The sequence below is a fragment of the Gekko japonicus genome, unplaced genomic scaffold (genome assembly GCF_001447785.1).
Source record: "Gekko japonicus isolate JY-2015 unplaced genomic scaffold, Gekko_japonicus_V1.1 scaffold1248, whole genome shotgun sequence".
Taxonomy (NCBI): Eukaryota; Metazoa; Chordata; class Lepidosauria; order Squamata; family Gekkonidae; genus Gekko; species Gekko japonicus.
Window position 1 is genome coordinate 230671 of NW_015171541.1, and position 20190 is coordinate 250860.

The window sequence follows — 20190 nt, forward strand, 5'->3', positions numbered from 1 at the left end:
AAATTCTGAGAATCTCAGAGCCTCACACATGGAGCAAGGCTATGTATAACAGGAAGGCTTGCACAATTGTATCGCTTTTAATTCTGAAATTATAAAACAGAATTTGGAAACTGTTTTAGCATAGCATACAGCCTGCTAGTTTCTTTGCTGTTTCCACATAGCTAACATCTAACAAATCTCTCTCATGAGCAGAAGGGTAGCCCATTGCTTGGTACCTATTCCTCCTAGTACGCCTGGGGTTTTGCCAGATATATTAAAACATTGTATGAACGGTTTTTACCTCATTGCTCCATCCTTTTCCTCCTCAATATAGCCGCTGCTCTTCTGAAGCCTCAAGATTCCAATTCCCTTGAAAACAATGAGAGTGAAGAGTACATTTGCACCGTCAAGCAGAATGTGAAGCTGCACAATATAATGCTCCCTCCAACGTTAAAAGGTGAGGCCAATTTGTGTGAATTCCTGCTCTCCTAAGGTAACAGGCCAGAGGGGTATTTGGAGGACCAGCACACTAGGTATAAGCAGCTAGGTAAGGCTTGGGTGCTGTTTTTGTGGCCTTGCAAGAGCCTTCCAGTAGCAATAACAAAGCCCATGTCAAACTTTCCTTGAATTCCTCCACGTGACAGCACATACCCATAATGCTAACCATATGACATGTGTTATCATCTAAGGATTGTCACCACTGCCCTGCCACAGCACTGACCATTGCACTGACTAGCAAGGACAGAATACAATGGATGCCAAAGCATGGAATAAGTGTTGCTATGTGTCACAGGAATCACAAGAGAATTTAATGGAGCAATGTCATTTCAGCAGCAGCACTGACTTCCGATACTTGTTGATTTTAAAACTTCCATCTCTCCAGAAACCTGCTTAAGGCAGTCACAAGTTAAAACAGTGCAGTAAAATCATAAAACAAGCAACAAAAAACAAGCCAGGGCATAAAACAACTTTCAGCAGCTTACATTTGGCTAGAAGAGGACCATAAAACCTGCTGTAATTGTTGGAAATCCTCAGTTATAAGTCTGGTTTAAAAAGTGTTTTGGCCTGATGCCTAAAGAAGTAGGTGGCAGGTGAGCCTCAAAAGGGGAGAAGATTCCAAATATGAGGTGCCACCACTGAGAAAACCCTGTCTCTGGTTGCCCCCCCATCTCTGCAGGAGGGAGTACACAGTAGGGATGGGCACGAACCAGGGAAATGGAGGTTCATCCCGGTTTGTGGTTTTTGAGGACCCATGAACCATGACAGACCTCCCCCGCTTCTGATGTGTTCTTAAACCTCACAAATGCTTTTCTGTCTGCATTGCATGACTTGACTTTTTTTCTGGGTAGGGATTGCTCTGGCTGAGTTAGACAACATGAGCCCTTCGGAGCAGATGATAGTGAAATGTGCAGCTATCATTGGTGTGACTTTCAGCACAGAATTGCTTCTTCACATCCTTCCTGAATGGACCAAGATGAAAATGAACCAGACGCTAGCAGCCTTGGTGGAATCCCGCATCTTTCAGTGTTTTACTGAAGGAAAAGTGCAGGATACTAGCCATAAATGGGATGTATTCTCCCGGGACCTTTGCTACTGTCCATATATTGATACTGTAGCTGTGGCAGTGTCAGGTAGGTACATTCTTAGGAAATTGTGCAAAACACTTAAGTTACATGCTTATGGAGGAAGATCCTTAAGAGTTTCTGTACGTACATATCAAATGAAACAGGAGACAAAATGGTGGTGAGAGAGAACCATATGCACCTCCCTGAGCTCCTTAGAGGAAGAACAGAATAAAGCAAAAGGGGAAGGGTGTAGCTCAATGTTAGAGCATCCGTTTGGCATGCAGAAGGCCCCAGGTTCAATCCCTGGCATCTCCAGTCAAAAGGATCAGGTAGTAGGTGATGTGAAAGACCCCAGCCTGAGAACCTGGAGAACTATTGCCAGTCTGAATGGTCTGATTCAGTATAAGGCAAGCTTCATGTGTGTTCATAGATGGATAAACTGGCAATTAAAGGTAAAGGTAAAGGTTCCCTTGCTCGAAAGCCAGTCGAGTCCGATTCTAGGGTTGCGGTGCTCATCTCCGTTTCAAAGCCGAAGAGCCAGCGCTGTCCAAAGACGTTTCCGTGGTCATGTGGCCGGCATGACTAAACACCAAGGCGCACGGAACGCTGTTACCTTCCCACTGTAGTGGTACCTATTTATCTACTTGCAATTTCTTGCTTTCAAATTGCTAGGTTGGCAGGAGCTGGAACTAGAGATGGGAGCTCACTCCATCATGCGGCACACTCGGGTCTTGAACTGCTGAACTACTGACCTTCCACAGCCTGCAGTTCAGCATCTTAACCACTTGAGCCACCGCAGCTCCTAAACTGGCAATTAATTGGTCTTAAATAAGCAGTATTGTATAGGCAGGTATGACATTCTCAACTGCCACTCCCTCAAGTCAACAGTAGGGTGCTTCCTGAACCCCCTGTCAATCAGCATGCTCAGATGGAGTCTAATGCATCTGCAGTTAGCTGTCCTTCACAGCAGGATTATTTCCTGTCCACTGTCTCATAAAGTATGGCACAACATGAGCACCATGACTTTAGGTTTGGGCTGAAAAAAACTGTTTAGAATTTACCCAAGAAGAAGAGTTTAGCCGTTTTGCTTTTATCCCCTCACTGCAGTAGATGTCTTGGGAGGACGGGATGTAGTACTTTGACAGAGTAAAGCCTTGAGGCCAAACACCAACTTGTCTTTCAGATCTTGGACAAGTCGTTGCCAACCGGATCAAGCATGAGGAGGCAGTGATGCAAAGCAAAGCCATGACCTTCTGCACGCCGCTGTTGATGGAAACGGCCTATGAGCTCTGGCTCAACAGCCAGAAAAGAGCATTACACCTCAAGTGTGCCAGTTATTTGGAAGGTGACGCTCACCAATGCAAGTACTGTGGGGAAGGAGATTTCATAGCCTTCCACCGCTACGTCGTGGACGGCATGCTGTGGAAAATAGATTCACAGGAGCTTAGAAACGAGCCAGAGAAGGACATCCTGAGTGAGGCGGCTTCAGATATTGTTTCTGTCACACTGAGAACCGTAGGTAAAGATCTTCATTGCCACAAATCTATGGTGATGATGTAGGGGTGCCCTTGGTTATAGGGTGCTGGGGAACCCAAAATGGGGAGGGGGAGAGAGACTTTGACTGCTGCCAGCAGCAGCAGGTAATTTGGGGACAGTTGTTACTGCACACCTAATTACACTCACCTGTGACTGTGGCGAGGAGCTGAGGGATGGTAAGCAAAGAAGGAAAGGTCAGTAGGAAAGTGAACCCCTTTCCTTCCTTCCCTGAAATCGCAGTACCGAGGGGCTTTCAGGGGTACAGCCTGAATGCTTGAAGAAAGGTCGTAACGTCTTATTTCAGATAAGAGAAAAAGAGAGAGGCCGATTCTGCATTGGTAGTTTCCGCCGGTCTAGGGCCACTCCCACACCATCTCCTCAGAAGATGTCCACACCTCTTTCAGTTTCGCTCTCCTACTGCACTGGTTTATTTTCTGCTGTCTGCACCATTTTATGGCCCAATCGTGTGGGCTCCGTCACACTTGCAATGTCCCGCCAGCATACCAGGATGTGGTTTGAACTGCTCTTAGCCCTCCCTCTCTTGATCCGCAAGAACACAATTGATTCAACCACTTTCCACCAGGTGGAGCACTTCTTTCATTAAACCCCCACCCCACACCTCTTTTTGCTATTTGTTCCCTCCTGTGTACTCTTTGTTCCATGTTTCCTCATTTTTGTTTTTTGTTCGGACCCATTTGGGCCAGAATCGCCGAAGCCTTTGAGACTCCGTTTTTACCTATCTATGCTAACTTGGAACTACTATAAGAGCAGCATTACACCAGAAGACTTAACAGCAGCATGGGACTGATTCAAAAATGCATATGCAGAAGTGGCAAGAGACAAAAGGCATAGGTAGGCTTTTGCGATAAATCTTGTTGTCACTGGAGAGTCAGTTGACGCTGGCAGAACCCAAAGGCGCTGAAAAGTAAAAGTGTAAACACGACGGACTAGCTAAATACACCCCTGTTTTCTATGCTAAAATAACAGTGGTGTAATCACTGGGATATGGCATTCCACCTTGGTCCTCCAGTATGCCAGAGCAGAACAAAGACTTAAGGTTGAGTGCAGTAGTGGAAAATGTCGTCAAGTCACAGCTGACTGATGGTGACCCCATGGGATTTTCAAGGCAAGAGACATTCAGAGGCGGTTTGCCCATTGCCTGCCTCCCCGTCAGGACTTTGGTATTCCTCGGAGGTCTCCCATCCAAATATTATCTGGGGCTGACCCTACTTAGCTTCTGAGATCTGGTGAGATTGGGCTAGCCTGGGTTCTCCAGGTCAGGGCAAGGCTGAGTAGCCCTTTTAATAAATTGTTTAAGTTTTCGAGCACAGTAGGGATGTGGAATTTTTCAGTTTCGGTTTTCAGGAAGGGTTTCCGTGCCGGTGTTCCCCAATACTGTTTTGGAATTTTTGGAAGTCCATTATATCCTGTGGGGCTGGAGTGACTGGCTTAAACAAATGACAACAGAATTGCAGGGTCCAATTCTATGGGTCCCTGAATAAGTTGCCCCCAGCCATCCTACTTGTCTTCAATGTTCCCTCTAAGCTGTGGAGTCCTGTGAGCAAACATTCTACTTTGTGAGCTACCAGCATTAAAGCTGTGAGTGAGCGATTGGGCTGCTGCATGAATTAGTTTGCTCTGCAGACATCCTTCCTGGGCAAAGACAAAAATGTGTGAGCCGGAGGCTAAAAAACTATGAGCTAGCTCACACTAACTCGGCTTAGAGGGAACATTGCAGTTGTCTTCACTGTTTCCCATGGGGGGAAACTCCATGCTTTCTCCAGGGCAAAGAAGCCAGTAGCCAAATACACAAGAGAAACCACTGACCAAAATCCTCCAAATGGAAACAGAACCAAAAAGCCCAACAGAAACAACATCAAACCGGATAATCCCAGAAGAACCACAGGCTAGTCTACCGCAATCAATGTTATACCATGCTAAACTGGGGTGGGGGGTGGGAATTTGGCCTAGGAGCCTTCAAATGTTGGCCGTGAATATTCTTAAATATTTTCAGTATTTTCGAAGGCTTTCACGGCTGGAGTTCATTAGGTGTTGTAGATTTTCCGGGCTGTATGGCTGTGGTCTTGGCATTGTAGGGCCTGACATTTTGCCAGCAGCTGTGACTGGCATCCTCAGAGGTATAACACAGAAAGATGGAGTACTCATCTGCCTCCTAAGCTTTGCAAAACAACTTCCCTGTTTCTAAAGACAACTTTTGCTTAATCAGCCATGTTCTGGAACATCTCGCCCACTTCGCCACATCCGTTTTTTGCACATTAACTGAATTTAGCTTGCCTAAGATTTTAGCTGGGTTAAGCTGCACAAAGTAACTTTAAGGCACAACAATGTTTAACATTTAAGATGGTGTTACTCTTGCCTATCAAACTGCAAATATTCAAATGCACATCCATAGAGCCTAGTTATAACACTGGCTTATTCTAGCTGGTAACTGTGTATTGGGGGGGTGCTCATTTTGTGAAGTGAGTTTTCAGGTTTCTGGGAATATGTGTTAATTAATATAGCAGAGTTGCCCAGTCACAGAAGCGTGGTGTTGCATACAGTAAATAAACTCTGAAGAAGTATATTGCAAAAAGGTAAAACTTGCATTTATTGAAGTAGATTCAGTTCACATCCATGTTACAGCTGAAAGACACAGAGAAGCCTAATCTAAAGAATACTACTCCCTATCACAAATGGCCAGCTAATCCAACTGTAAGAGGGTTCAAAAATACGCATGGTCCAAGCAATGGTATTCCCAGTAGTTATGTATGGCTGCGAGAGTTGGACTATAAGGAAGGCCGAGCGCCGAAGAATAGATTCTTTTGAACTATGGTGCTGGAGAAGACTCTTGAGAGTCCCTTGGACTGCAAGAAGATCAAATCAGTCAATCCTAAAAGAAATCAACCCTGACTGTTACCTGGAAGGCCAGATAATGAAACTGAAGCTCAAATACTTTGGCCACCAAATGAGAAGGGAGCACTCACTGGAAAAGACCCTGATGCTGGGAAAGATTGAAGGTCAAAGAAGACGGAGATGGCAAAGGATGAGATGGTTAGACAATGTCATCGATGCAACGAACATCGGACTCGACTGTGCGACTGAACAACAACAACAACAGCAGCTTCTATACAAGAGACCTGTAGATGTGTCTGGCTCCTTGGAGAGCCACAAGGAGAGAGAGAACAAAGGCCACAGGAAAAGAGCATGGGTCAGAGAGAAGCTCCCAGGTTAAGACAAAGAGAGGCATCCCATTCCTTTAGGAGATAACACATATACACATCTAGAGCAATGTAGCACACACACACCCCTCCCAATGTCCAGGCATGCTGAATCACTCGACTGGAGCACCAGGGTCCAGTCTAGAGGTATTGTGAACCATTTGCCTGTTGCTCCTGCTTGCTGGCTGAGGTTGTTGTGATCAGCTGGGATTTTTGTTTTATTTATGACTTTAATTAATTTTAGTTCACCTTCTAGTTGAGAATTAAGGCAGATTAGAGTTATACAAGTGGGGACCCACAAGAAACTTGCAGGCAGGAGGCAACCCCCCAACTTTGCTTCCTTCCCTCTCCCCCCATCTTCCCCTTTCTTTCTCTCCTCAAGCCAATCCCCCCTTCTTTTTCTTTCCAACTCTCCACCAAGCCAATCCCCCTTCTTTGTCTTTCTCTTTCTCCTACATCATTACCCCACCAAAATTCTCTCTCTCCCCCCAAGCCAATACCCCCACCTTTCCCTTTCTCTCCCCCCCCAGCCAATCGCCCCTTCTTTCTCCCTCCCTCTCTTTCCTTATCTTTGAGCCTGGCAGCGGTGGCAGTTCCTGCAGTTGCTCCATGCCTGGAGCAGCTCCCTGTGGCAGCCAGGTCCAGAGCAGCTCCTAGTGTCTGCCGCGATCAGACCCGGAGTCTCTTCCAGCATTCCTCGCTGTTGCAGCTCTGCCCAGAATCTCTGCTGGTGTTCTGCACCACCACAGCTGGGCCTAGAGTCTCTCCCGGCGTTCCCCATCGCTGCAGCCAGGCTCAGAGCAGCTCCCAGTATTCCTTGTTGCTGCAGCTGAGCCTGGAGCCTCTCCTGGCATTCCCTGCTGCCATGACTGGGCCCAGAGTGGTTCCTAGTATTCCCTGCCCCCGCAGCTGGGCCCGGATCGGCTCCTCAGGAGCAGCAGCGGTCAGGCCCTCGCCCTCAATGGTAAGTTGTGTTGCCTGCGCATGCACAAACAACACTCTTTATTGGGGGGAATTTAAGCCCCCCAGTGTATTTTTTTAAAGTTTTCAGATATTTCTGCAAACCTGGGGGGGGGGGGCACTCCAGTTTGCAGAAAAACATGTTTGGGGGTAAATGTGCCTTCTATCTGGAGATTTAGATATCTGCACACAGGGGACTGTTGAGAATTAGATATATAGATAATGCAATAAAGACCAGTATAACACTTAGAATCAATGCTGAAATAAAAATGGGTTCTGGAACGGGGGGAAAAAAGTGAAATAAAAATGATGTAATGCATCTCATAAACTGCATCTCATAAACTGCATCTCTTTCCCATCCACCAGCTAGGGGCCTGGAGATGTTCCAGAATTTTAGCTGATTTCCAGGCTAGAGAGATCAGTTAACCTGGAGGAAATGGTAGTTTTGGAGAATGGACTCTGTAGCATCACATCCCTGCAGAGGCACTGCCTCTCCCCCAACTTTACCTTTCCCAGGCTTTCCCAGGCTTCAGGAATTTTCCAACCTGGAGTTGGCTTCTCTACCACCAGGCAACCTATCTTTACCTACCCCCCTGTCTTCAGATTTCCCTCTTTCCCAACCCTGACAGCCTTTCCCTGGGAAAACGTTGCACTGTTCCAGCTGCTGGCCTGGAGCCAGGCTCTGCTGAGCCCAGTTTTTTTATAGGGAACCCATCCTTATACTGTGTCCTTTTTTCCCTCCTCCTGGCAACACCCATAACCTCACATTTCCCTGCTTCCTTTTCTCCTTCCCACCCAGCAACCTTTTATCTGCCTTCTGTCTTCAGCTATGTTTATTGTCTATTTAGGTAATTTGTATCTCACCCCTCTCCTCAGAGAGGATCCAAAGCAGCTTATTTATTAGCCTTTCTTTCATTTTATCCTCACAACAACCCTGTGAGGTAGTTCAGTGCCAAGTGTGTGTGACTGGCCTAAGTTCACCCAGTGAGATTCCATGGCAGGGTGGGGATTTGAACCTAAATCCATGGTAGAGTGGGGATTTGAACCTGGATCTCTCAGATTCTAGTCTAAAACTCTACCCACTACAGCAAACTGACTGTGGGGTAATTGCTATCAAACAGTAGCAAGTAGCTAGGTCTTGGTAAGTTATGAAAGTCAGACGGTAGGAAGTCGCTTGGTGGTGGCTGCCAGACCTGGCCTCATGAGCCTTCCCTCAAAAGCCAAAACATCCCTGGAAAGAGCCCTGACCCCTCCCCTTGCTTTTTACTAGCAGAAACCAAGGCTGGAAGGCTGGCAATACTGCTGTGGTTGCCTAGCAATGGACACTGAGGGCAATCGTTTCTTATAGTTACAGGGGCTTCCGTTGTTTTTAGGGAGGAATTAACTTGCCCCCAATGTATTTCTTTTCTTTACATTTCCTATTTTTCTGCAGACTTGGGGCTTTTCTCAGGTTTGGAAGAAGATCTCTCTTGTCTGTTCACAGCTCCAATGTCTGGATTTAAGCATTCACCAATTTTGCCAAGCTGAAAATTAGATATATTGATGATATCTACATAGCCATATAAGGTTGTTGAAGGAGGTAAGAGAGAATAAAAAAGACAGGACAAAAGCTATAATATATAATTAAATGCATTATGACACCTTCTTTACCATATTCATTGGGTTACAAAAATTCCAGACCTTTATAAGAGAAGACCAAGTGCTTATGAAATTAGTATGACCACATATATTTATAATTTATTAAGACCCAGGTTCAAATCATCACTTTGTCATGGAAGCTTGCTGAGTGATCTTGGGCCTGTCACTTACTCCCACTAGGGCATGTCACTAACCTATCTTGCTATATTGTTGTAAGAATAAAATGGAGGAAGAGGAGAATGAGGTACGTCATTTTGGATCCCCCTTGGGGAGAAATGCAAGGAGTAAATGATGTAAATAAATATTTTGTGATCATGTCCACAGTTATCACAAAACAAACCCTGCCTAACCTTTTCCCCCCTGGAGTTGTTTATTTTCATGCTGGAGATAATGTAGTCCTAGCTATTACAATTAGATTCCAGATTAATTCACTGTGTTCTTCCTCTTTTTAACCCTCATGGATACATCTCCTAACAGATATGTCACAAGGGATAAATCAAATATATGTTGTTGTTGTTGTTCAGTCGCACAGTCGAGTCCGACTCTTCGCGACCCCATGGACCAGATCACGCCAGGCCTTCCTGTCTTCTGCCGTCCTCTGAAATTTGCTCAATTTCATGTTCGTTGCATCTATGACACTGTCTAACCATCTCACCCTTTGCTGTCCCCGTCTTCTTTGACCTTCAATCTTTCCCAGCATCAGGGTCTTCTCCAGTGAGATTATATATAGCCTATAATATATTTTATTTCTTTATGGACTAACCTCCCAAATCTTTGAACGAGTCCACACCCCCATCATCATATATTGAACAGACCTATCCTGGAAACTCAAAACGAAACGCAATATGAACAATATTAATGTGTTAAAAGATACCAAAGGAGACCTTAAATTTAGGTCCAATGACATATTAATGCTCTTTAAAGAATACTATCAAAAATTGTATTCCTCAGATAACCCCTCAATATTTTCAATTCGCCAATTCTTGGAAACACGTGGCTTTTTAAAACATCTTACGCAACCACATGCCACAATGTTAGATGAAGCAATAACTTCCCAGGAACTTATCAAAGCCATCACACAACTAAAATCGTGTAAGGCCCCAGGGAGAGATGGCTTTACTGCTGAGTTTTTCAAAAGATTTAGGAATCAACTAGCAACTCCATTTTTAGAAATTTGCAATAACCTCCTGCAAAAGGGAGAGATCCCTGAAACCTGGACACAAGCCAAAATCATAGTAATCCCAAAGAAAGGCAATGACAACTTAACACCTCAATCCTTCAGGCCAATTTCTCTCCTGAACTGCGATTATAAAATATTCGCAACAATTATGACTAATAGATTAAACCTGATCATTGGAGAGTATATCAACATTAATCAAACGGGATTTATTCCGGCCCGGGACATCTCCGATAACGTTAGAAAATCATTGGATATTATATGGTATAGTCAGAGGCACTTGAAAGATACTTGTTTGATGTCCCTAGACATCGAAAAAGCATTTGATAAAGTTGAATTTTTATTTCTGAAAGAAGTTATTAGTAATATGGGTTTTGGACCAAATTTTTGTTGAACGATTAGTATATTATATATATTCCTTTCCTAAAGCGCAGGTTTATATCAATGGATTAATGTCTGAAGACTTTATATTATCCCGGGGAACAAGGCAAGGTTGCCCCCTATCCCCTCTCCTCTTTGCCATTTCAATTGAGCCGCTGGCAAACCAAATCAGACTGAACAACAATATTACAGGAATAACCATTAATCACAATACCTACAAAATCAGTCTTTTTGCAGACGATTTAGTGGTATATATTCACCACCCTCAACAATCCATCAAAGCTATTGAATCCATTTTAGAAAAATTTGCCACAATCTCGGGGCTTCACGTAAATAAATCTAAAACTATTTTGTATCCAATCAATTTAACACCGGACTCCACCAGTTTTATTCAATCCCATTATCATTATCAATGGGTCCACAACTATTGGTCTTATTTAGGAATTAAAATTCCTAAGGATCTTACCAAATTATTTGCAATTAACTATGAAGACACTATCGTGAAAACCAAAACACAACTTGAAATCTGGCATAAACAAAGTCTCTCTTGGTTTGAAAGAATTCAAGTTCTCAAAACCTTTGTTTTCCCTAAATTGTTGTATCTTTTTCGCGCACTTCCCCTGCCAATTCCCTCTCCATATTTTGCAACGTGGCAATCGTATTGGATTAAGTTTGTTTGGAGCTACCGCAAATCTAGAATCAATAAAAATACTTTTAAGTAGACCAACTCGAATAGGCGGGCTAGCTCTCCTGGACATTAAATTATATTATGAATCTTCTCTTTTATCAACTCTTGTTCGAATATTAAAATCTTCACCCCAACCTGAATGGGTTAATATAGAGGAAATTTTTTTTAATAACGAACATTTCGATGTTGTCCTCTGGAACAAAAAACTACACAATCAACCGGGAATTACTCAATATCCTTTTCTTCAATCGTTATTTAATATATGGAAACGGAAACGCAAATATCTAGTTTCTGATGTGTCTTTAGCGTCTACATATTTCGGCCAAGAATGGTTCATCCCAGCCAAAGCCCCTACAGCCTTTATGTGCTGGAAAAAGGCTAAATTGAATTCCCTATACGACTTAACTCAAAAACAAAAACTAATGGATAAAACCAAACTCGACAAAAAGGCTAAATGTTGCCTGCCTTGGCTAGAGTTTATGCAACTCAGCCACTTATTTTCCCAACCGCAGATCCAACTTTCTTGCAAAAAGCCACTTTCAGATTTTGAAAAATTACTTGTTCAGCCGCATTCCAGAGGTACAGGACTGATTTCTAAAATCTACAAAATATTAATAGATCCGCAACCTTGCAAATTGCCCACTTATTCGGCTGCATGGGCAAAAGATCTTCAAATGACCCTTGACGACGAGTTTTGGGACGCAGTCTGGACCTCATATGCCTCAGTATCCAAATCAATTAATATAAGACAACAAAACTTTAAAATTATATTGCGCTGGTATCTGACCCCAATGAAATTAAATAAAATGAACAAGTTACTCTCACCTTTGTGTTGGAAGAAATGCGGACACTTGGGATCTTATTTTCATTGTTGGTGGGACTGTCCGCTAATAACTACGTTTTGGAAAGACATAATCCAAGAAACAACTCGATTAACTGGAATAGAGATACCATGGTCACCGACAGTTATTCTATTGAATAATTGGTCGGACGTCCCAATAACAAATTTTAACAAAGAATTACTTACCTTGTTGATCTCAGCAGCAAAAACAACTATAGCTTTGAATTGGAACAAAAATGCGAAACCTGAGCTACGGGTATGGTATTCTAATATTTGGAATCATTTACTCATGGACAAAATTTCAAGCTCATTAGCTTATGAAGCATCCTCCCAAAAATCGGACGCCTTTTATGGACGATGGTATCCTATTTTGGGGAAACTAGAGTTCATCTTGGAGAATGTGAGTAGTTCTCAACAATCGCAATATTATTCTTTTATTAGTCAGAACTGGGCACTATAACACTAAACGTATAGATCTCTATTTTGTATGCAATGAAAAATACAATGTAGATTGACTCTTTTACTCTACCAATTTGTTATTGTTATATGTTAAACGTTGTGTTAAGAATGTTATATTGTAATTTATTACTTGAACATTAATAATAAAAATGTAATTAAATATATATATATATTGAACAGACCACCTGTTGTCTTAGCACACTTCCAACAGATTTCTATATTTCCAGAGATTTTCACCAATCTAATCAGGGTAAAATGCCTTTGGCAAAGCAATTTCAGACAATTTTCTCCAGTGCCCATGTTGAGATAGACTTCAAAGACTTTCCTAAGTAGTTTCCCCCATTTACGGGTTGGGATAGATTACTAATCTCTTTATAAAAGTTCTCTCCTAAGCAGCTCCGTTTTACACATTCTGCAGAAGGGTAAAAATGTGGGAGACTCGAAAGGCAGGGGTGGGGTGGGGTAATGTTCATGCTTGTGACCTAGTAGTGAGATACTACAGTGAGAAGCGTCCTGATCAGCATCTCTTTCTGTTTGACAGGATCGGAGATAAATAGTGCCGGAAATATTGTCAAGGCTTCAGATGAGCATGTCGTGCCCAAGGTGCCAGAAGTCCCCTCTAGGTCATCTAAAGGTAAATCTCGCTTCTTGGAAGGTGGGATGAATGGCACTGCCGAAGGAAACCTTGAGTGCTGGTTTAGTGGGTAAGCAAAGATTCAGCTGTAAGCAGGTGGCTTAATTGGGAGGGGGGCTAAATAGCATTGTTTGGGGTTCCCCAAGATGAAGGACCACGTGAAGCTTCCGATCCTTGCACTGACCTTCAGAATTTTCAGCCACTCGGGACATGGCACCTCTTACGTTACTGAAGAACTGTGGTCCACAACCCCAGTGGCACAAAAGGGGCTTGCCTTACTACAGCACAGAAAGGCTGGTGCCTTCATCCTTGTAGATTCCATAGGTGGCTTCTTGTTTCCTGCTTGTGTGGGCATGCTCAAGGGAGTGCTGCATATGCTCAAGGGAGTGTTGAGAGCCAGTGTGGTGTAGTGGTTCAGAGTGGCGGACTCTAAACTGGAGAATAGGGTTTGATTCCCCACTCCTCCACGTGAAGGCTGCTGGGTGACCTTGGGCCAGTCACAGTCCTCTCAGAACTCCCTCAGCCCCACCTACCTTACAAGGTGCCTGTTGAGAGGAGAGGAAGGGAAGGGAAGGTGATTGTAAGCAGATTTGAAAAACGGTCTAAAAACCAACTTTTCTTCTTCCTCTTCTTCATCTTCATAGCCAAGAGAAAATGGCTCCAGTCAGCAACAGAGCACCCACTTTCTTTTTCTAATCCTGGCTGTGAGGCAAGAAAGCTTGGTGTAATGTAAGAAACGGGAGAGGAGAGAGACTGATGCCTTTCAGCCACATCAACTGTAGTGATGGCTTTGAGCACAGACAGCTTCAAAAGGCGATTAGACAGATTCTTGGAGGAACAGGTCTATTAGTGGTTATTAGCCAAAGAAAACCTTCATATTTTAAGGCAGTAAACCTCTGAACACGAGTGCCAGGAAGCAACATCAGGGGAAGACTTTGGCTGATGAGCCCTGTTCGTTGGACCTCCAGGGCAACCGGTTGGCCTTCATGTGGAAGATGATGCTGGACTAGATCCAGTAGGGTTCTTATGGGCTACCGTAGCAAAACAGACAATGTGAATGACAGTGGTTCAGCAAAAAGAGAGTTCTTGGTCTCCTCTGAATTAGCACTGGAAGTGTCACAGCATTTTTTCCCCCTTCAGAATCTAAAGGGTAGCCTTGTCAGTCTGCCGCAGCAATAATAAGCAGTGGGGCAATTTAAAAATGAACAACTTTTTATTCCAGCATAAGCTTTTTTGGACTACAGCCTCTCTTCTTCAGATGCAATGAATCAGACTTTTTTAAAAAACGGGTGAAAAACAAAACAGCAGGGTCAAGGTTCCCGGAAATGCAGGAAAGGAAACAGATTTGCATTTTATATGAATACATTTCCAGGAAACGTAGGAAACAGGTTTGCATTTTCCATATTTACATTTCCAGGAAATTCAGGAAACAGATCTGCATTTTATATCATTATATTTCTTCCCATAGTTCCTGCATTTCCTGGTCCCTTGACCCTGCTGTTTGTTTCTTTCCTCACTTCCTGAATAAAATGTCTGTATTATGAGGATCTGCTCATTGGAACTGATGGTGTTGGCTGTCGTTTTTGAGGTGCAACAAGACTCCTGCTTAAATTTTTAATTAATTAATTAGATTTATATCCTGCCCGCCCCGCCGAAGCAGGCTCAGAGCAGCTTACATAATATTATGACAAGCTAAAACAGTTGAATTATTAACATTTCAATAAATAGGTTTAAAACAATACATAAAGTGCTAGCACAATATAATGATGGTGGGCATCTGACAGTCAGCTGGCAACATAGTCTGGGTCGTATCAGCGGACCACAGGCTATTCAGTTACTATAATATTGATATTGATGAAGAAATATTGTTGATATTGGGGCCAGGGCCTCAGTAGACCCAGCAACAGCCTGGCCACCGCATTCTGCATCAGCTGGACAGACTTTTCCATTTGACAAAATAGTCATGGATTGACACAAAGTATGCATAGTGTTGCTAAGCACAGTTTCTCCCACTTGGTTTTGTAGCAGTGCTGTACGCTAACTAGTTCTCATCTCTTTCTCACTGTCCTGTCCCGCATCAGCTTCAGCTAGCCAACGCCTTCTAGGTATGAGTCAACGCACGACCCCTGACGAAGGCTTAAATCATCTTTATTTAACTCCACATGCATTCAGAAGATCATTTACTCACAGTCAGGCTGATAGCTGGGTAGAAAAGTTACATCTTTATGATCTAAGTCAATTCTATGGCCATGGTGAGAAAGAGATGAGATTCCCTGTCTCCTTCGCCGTAAGGATAGACAAAATAAGCAGGAAAAGAGCAATAAAACTCCTATCTTTGCGCCTTTGAGCTCAGGAAATTACCCTAATGAGCCAGTCAGAGGGAAGCTGCTGGGACCCCCAACTGAGAACTACAATTCCCAGGTGCAACTAGTCTTAAAGATACACAGCAGTTTTACCAAACTACTACTGCCTACAGTTAACGCTTACGGGAGGCAGCACAGGATCCTTACCCTCGGGCCACTCCGACTCAGGCATAGGACCTCCGTCTTTGTTGGATTCAATTTCAGTTGGCTCAGTCTAAGCCACTCAGCCATGGCTTGCAACGCCAGGTCCAGATCTTCCGGAGTCTGACAGGCTGCCGAACAGCAGATAGAGCTGGGTGTCATCTGCATATTGGTGATATCCCAGCCCATGCTTCCGGGCAATCTGGGCAAGGGGGCGCATATAGATATTAAATAACACCGGAGAAAGCACCGCACCTTGGGACACTCCACAAGCTAGTGGGTGCCTTTGGGACAGCTGTTCCCCTGTGGCCACCCTTTGTCCCTGACCCTGAAGGAACGAGAAAAGCCACTGCAAGGCAGACCCCTGGATTCCAGTGTCGATGAGGCGGTGGATCAGTAGTTGGTGGTCGACCGTGTTGAATGCCGCCGCCAGGTCTAACAACAGCAACACCACCGAACCACCTCGATCAAGATGCCTCCGAAGGTCATCCGTGAGGACAACCAGTGCTGTCTCTGTCCCATGGCCTGGTCGGAAGCCGGACTGGAAGGGATCTAGTGCAGAGGTGTCATCCAAAAAACCCTGTTACTGGGCTGCCACTGCCCTCTCAATTAATTTGCCCAGATTGGGCAAATTGGAAACCGGCCAGTAGTTAGCCAATTCGGCCGGGTCCAAATATGGGTTTTTTTAAGAGAGGGCAAACCACTGCCTCCTTGAGTGCCCCAGGGAATAGCCCCTCCAAGAGGGACATGTTGATGATTTCCCTTAGGGAACCTGGTAGCCCGTCATGGCCAGCTTTAATTAGCCACGAAGGGCAAGGCTGCAAGTGGTCAGACGCACAGTTAGGAATAATTTGTCGACCTCCTCTAGGCTGAGTGGACTGAAATAATCCATAACTTGACAAGAACTTTTAAAGTGTTCACATAACAAAGTACAGTGTTTTCAGACATTTGCAAATTGGACATGGGCCGCTAGGCATCTTCTTGCAATGATGGGGGGGGGGGAGTGGGTCACTGTACTATAGATGTCTTTCCCCAGTCAGAGCTATAAACTGCTGGAGGGAGGGATGTTTCCAACTGGAGGAATGCTTGGGGAGAGCGTTTAATCCTTTCTTCCCAAGTGCAATGGCCTCAGTCCAGATGGCCCCTTTAATGGCAAGGACTTTTTCCTTACTTCTGGATGCTCATAGTTAATAGTTTGAATGTGATTCTTTAAGGGACATGTACGTCCAGCTGATTTCTTCCATAGGGAACACAGGTACTCACCCCTATATATGCACACATTGTGTACATTGTTAGCAGGAGCTGACTGTGTGCTAGCAGAAGGGGGAGGCTGCATTTAGAATAAAGTCCACCTGAGGCTTGTTGCTTTAAGAAAGAAATTGATCTTTAATGGTTAAAGAAATCCATACTGTAATAGGAAAGGAGAGAGAGACTCTAGCTAGCTGTCTAAGCTAGGATGGAAAGAGATTCAGATAGTACACATTGATCTAATCTGTCTGTCTCCCTGGCTTTCTATTGCAGTAGAAAAGAGCAAGAGTCCAGTAGCACCTTAAAGACTAAAAATATGTGGCAGGGCATGAGCTTTCTCATGAGTCACTGCTCACTTCTTCAGATACCAAAATTAGTTTCTGTAGTCACCCTCTGAAGTCTGAGGCTAAGAGACAACACAAAGTCCCTCAACTCCAACACTTCTGTTGTTAATTGTGGTTAGTATATTTAATGCTGCATTTTTAGGTAACTGTAGTTCAAAGGGAGAATGGTTCTGAGCATATTGTTGAATTCTGCTTTTTTTCAGTACTGGAGTCATTGTCAAGCGCCATTCCTAAACGTCCATTTTGGATGCAATCAAGTTCTGGTAAAGATGTTTTATCCTCCCTCCCCAACTACACATACATGAACTCTCCTTCTTCTGTGAATTGTTACAGTTGTGTTCCACAATTCGAGATCTAGCCAAATTCTTGGGAATTGCAGATGTATCGTCACAGGATTCTTGCTGTTCCAAGCAACACTGTTTTATGGAGCTGAGTTGATGTTATTTGCTCAGTGCCCAGAATGTCCAGGTGTTTCTTGAGACTTCTGGGCACTGCTCCAAAGGCTCCAATGACAGCTGAGATGCTCTAACTCTGTTCATAGATCTTGGTATTTAGTAGTCTTTTCCTGTTCTTTCTTTTCTATTCTCCTGTCTCCTGGGATTGCAGTGTCAATGATCCAAACTCTATTTCTAATTTCCCCCCCTACTATTGTGTTCTCAGGGGTATTATGCGCCAAGTGTTTATCTGTTTGTAATTGAAAGTCCCAAAGAATCTTTGTTTTAGCATTCTCCATGATCTTGTCTGGTTTGTGGTCTCATGAATTTCTGGCTGATGGTAAGCCATACGTCTTGCAAAGATTCCAGTGGAACATAGCCCAACTCTATCTTGAGGTTCTTTATAGTCAGTTTGAGCAATTTTACTGTAGACACTGACCATGTGGTCGACTGTTTCATCCTATGTCTTGCAAAGTCGATATTTGTTGTCATCACATTCTGAATCTTGGCTCTCATACTTTTCATTTTGCCTGCCTGCTCTTGTGCAGCTAGAATGAGTCCTTCCATTTCTTTTTTCAAGTGACCATTTTGGAGCCACTTCCAGGTATTTTCACTATCAATTTTATTCTTTATGTCTTTCAGACATTGCCCATGCAAGTGCTTTTCCTTCCAGTTGTCAAAGTGAGTTTTGATTGCAATTTTTTTGTAATCTTCTTTGGTTTCTGTAACCTTAAATAAGTCTGCCTTATAGACTTCAACTAGAAGCTTCTCTGTGCTTTTCTTGGTGTAGTCATTCAGTGCTTGTTTTTCTTCTTCAACTTTTTGCTTAACTTTCAGGAGACTTCTTCAACCTAATTTTCTCAGTAAGTAAAGATAACCAACATCACTTCTTGGGTGTTGTGAGTGATGCATTGTCATTCTCTTGTGAGTTTTACCATCTATTGCTTCTAATTCTGCTTGTTTTCAATAAATAATGCCAGCTGTGTATCTTAGAACTGGGACTGCCCACGTGTTAATTGCCTTTGTTGTGTTACCTCCATTTAATTTTGTCCACAATATCTTTTTAACTCTTTTGTAATATTCCTTGGTTGTATTTTTCTTAACAAGGATAAATTTGATGTCAGCTTCCAATCTTCCAAGATATTTGTAGTTTTCTTCAAAGCTCAGTGTTTTATATTGTTGTTTGGCATCTTGATTTCTTCTTGTTCAACAAAATTTCCTCTCTTCATTGCTAATCCTGCACACCTGTCAAAGCCAAATTCCACTGCTATATCTTTGCTGAATATTCAGACTGTATTTAGTAAAGAATAAATCTCTAATGATGACTTTCCATACATTTTCAAGTCATCCATATACAATAAATGTGAAATCTTTGGACCTGTCTTTGAAAGCTGGTATCCTAGGCCTGTGTTGTTGAGAATGATTGTGAGTGGCATTAGGGCAATGACAAAGAGCAGTGGTGATAGTGAGTCTCCTTGGAAAATTCTTGTTTGATATTAACTATTCCAGTTTCTTCTTCATTTACTATCAGCCTGGTGTTTCATTTACTCATGGCATTTTTTAATAAATGTTATTTCGGTTTTTGCTGATGGCTTATCGTTTCTAGTGTTTTCAGGATCTGTGTATGAGGAAGGGAATGAATCAAATGCCTTCTTGTAATCAATCCAAGCAATATTCAGGGTGGTTTTCTGCCTTTTAAAAATGTTTTAAGACTATTTTAACAATCAGTACTTGATCTTTAGGAGCTGCGGTGGCTCAAGTGGTTAAGACACTGAGCTGCAGGCTGTGGAAGGTTGGTAGTTCAGTAGTTCAAGACCCGAGTGTGCTGCATGACGGAGTGAGCTCCCGTCTCTAGTTCCAGCTCCTGCCAACCTAGCAGTTCGAAAGCAAGAAATTGTAAGTAGATAAATAGGTACCACTTCAGTGGGAAGGTAACAGTGTTCTGTGTGCCTTGGTGCTTAGTCATGCCGGCCACATGACCATGGAAATGTCTTCGGGCAGCGCTGGCTTTTCGGCTTTGAAACGGAGATGAGCACCGCAACCCTAGAGTCGGACTCAACTGGCTTTCGATCAAGGGAACCTTTACCTTTACCTTTACTTGATCTTTAGTGCTTCGGGATTTTTAGAAAATTTATTTTATTTCATGTGGTAAAATTGAATTGAGTTGTAGATATTCTAGAATAGAATTGGCTACAATTCCTGTCAGTAGTTCAAACGTTGTTGGTAGGCAGGTGATGGGGCAGAGGTAGTCTTCCCAGAATTCTTCCCAGAATTCTGAGTCTTCCCAGAATTCTTTCCAGAAGGTTGTTATTTTTTCTTTGTCTGGTTTTACTTCTACTTTTTCATCTCCCTCTAGTGATTTGTAGAACTGTCTTTGGTTAGTTTGGAATTAGAAGTTTTGTCTGTATTGCTGGATTCTACTGTTGTACCTCTTGATCTTCTTGGATATTGCAACAATTCCTGGTTTGATCCCCCCCCACACACACACAACTTAGGCTGTTGTTTTTTATCTAGCTGATATTTTTTCCTGAGGTTTGCTTTTCTTTCTTTCTTTTTTATTTATATTTTATTAAGTGTATATATA

General features: G+C 43.2%; 1 protein-coding gene across 1 annotated transcript in view; it reads left to right on the top strand.

Moving 5' to 3' along the window:
- LOC107117510 (adenylate cyclase type 10-like) overlaps positions 1 to 20190 on the top strand; it is a 110700-nt gene that overhangs the window by 51089 nt on the left and 39421 nt on the right. The window contains 4 exon segments of the mRNA XM_015419646.1: positions 1329 to 1549; positions 2679 to 3059; positions 7208 to 7262; positions 12984 to 13146. Of these exon segments, the coding sequence (XP_015275132.1) occupies positions 1329 to 1549; positions 2679 to 3059; positions 7208 to 7262; positions 12984 to 13146 (820 nt within the window).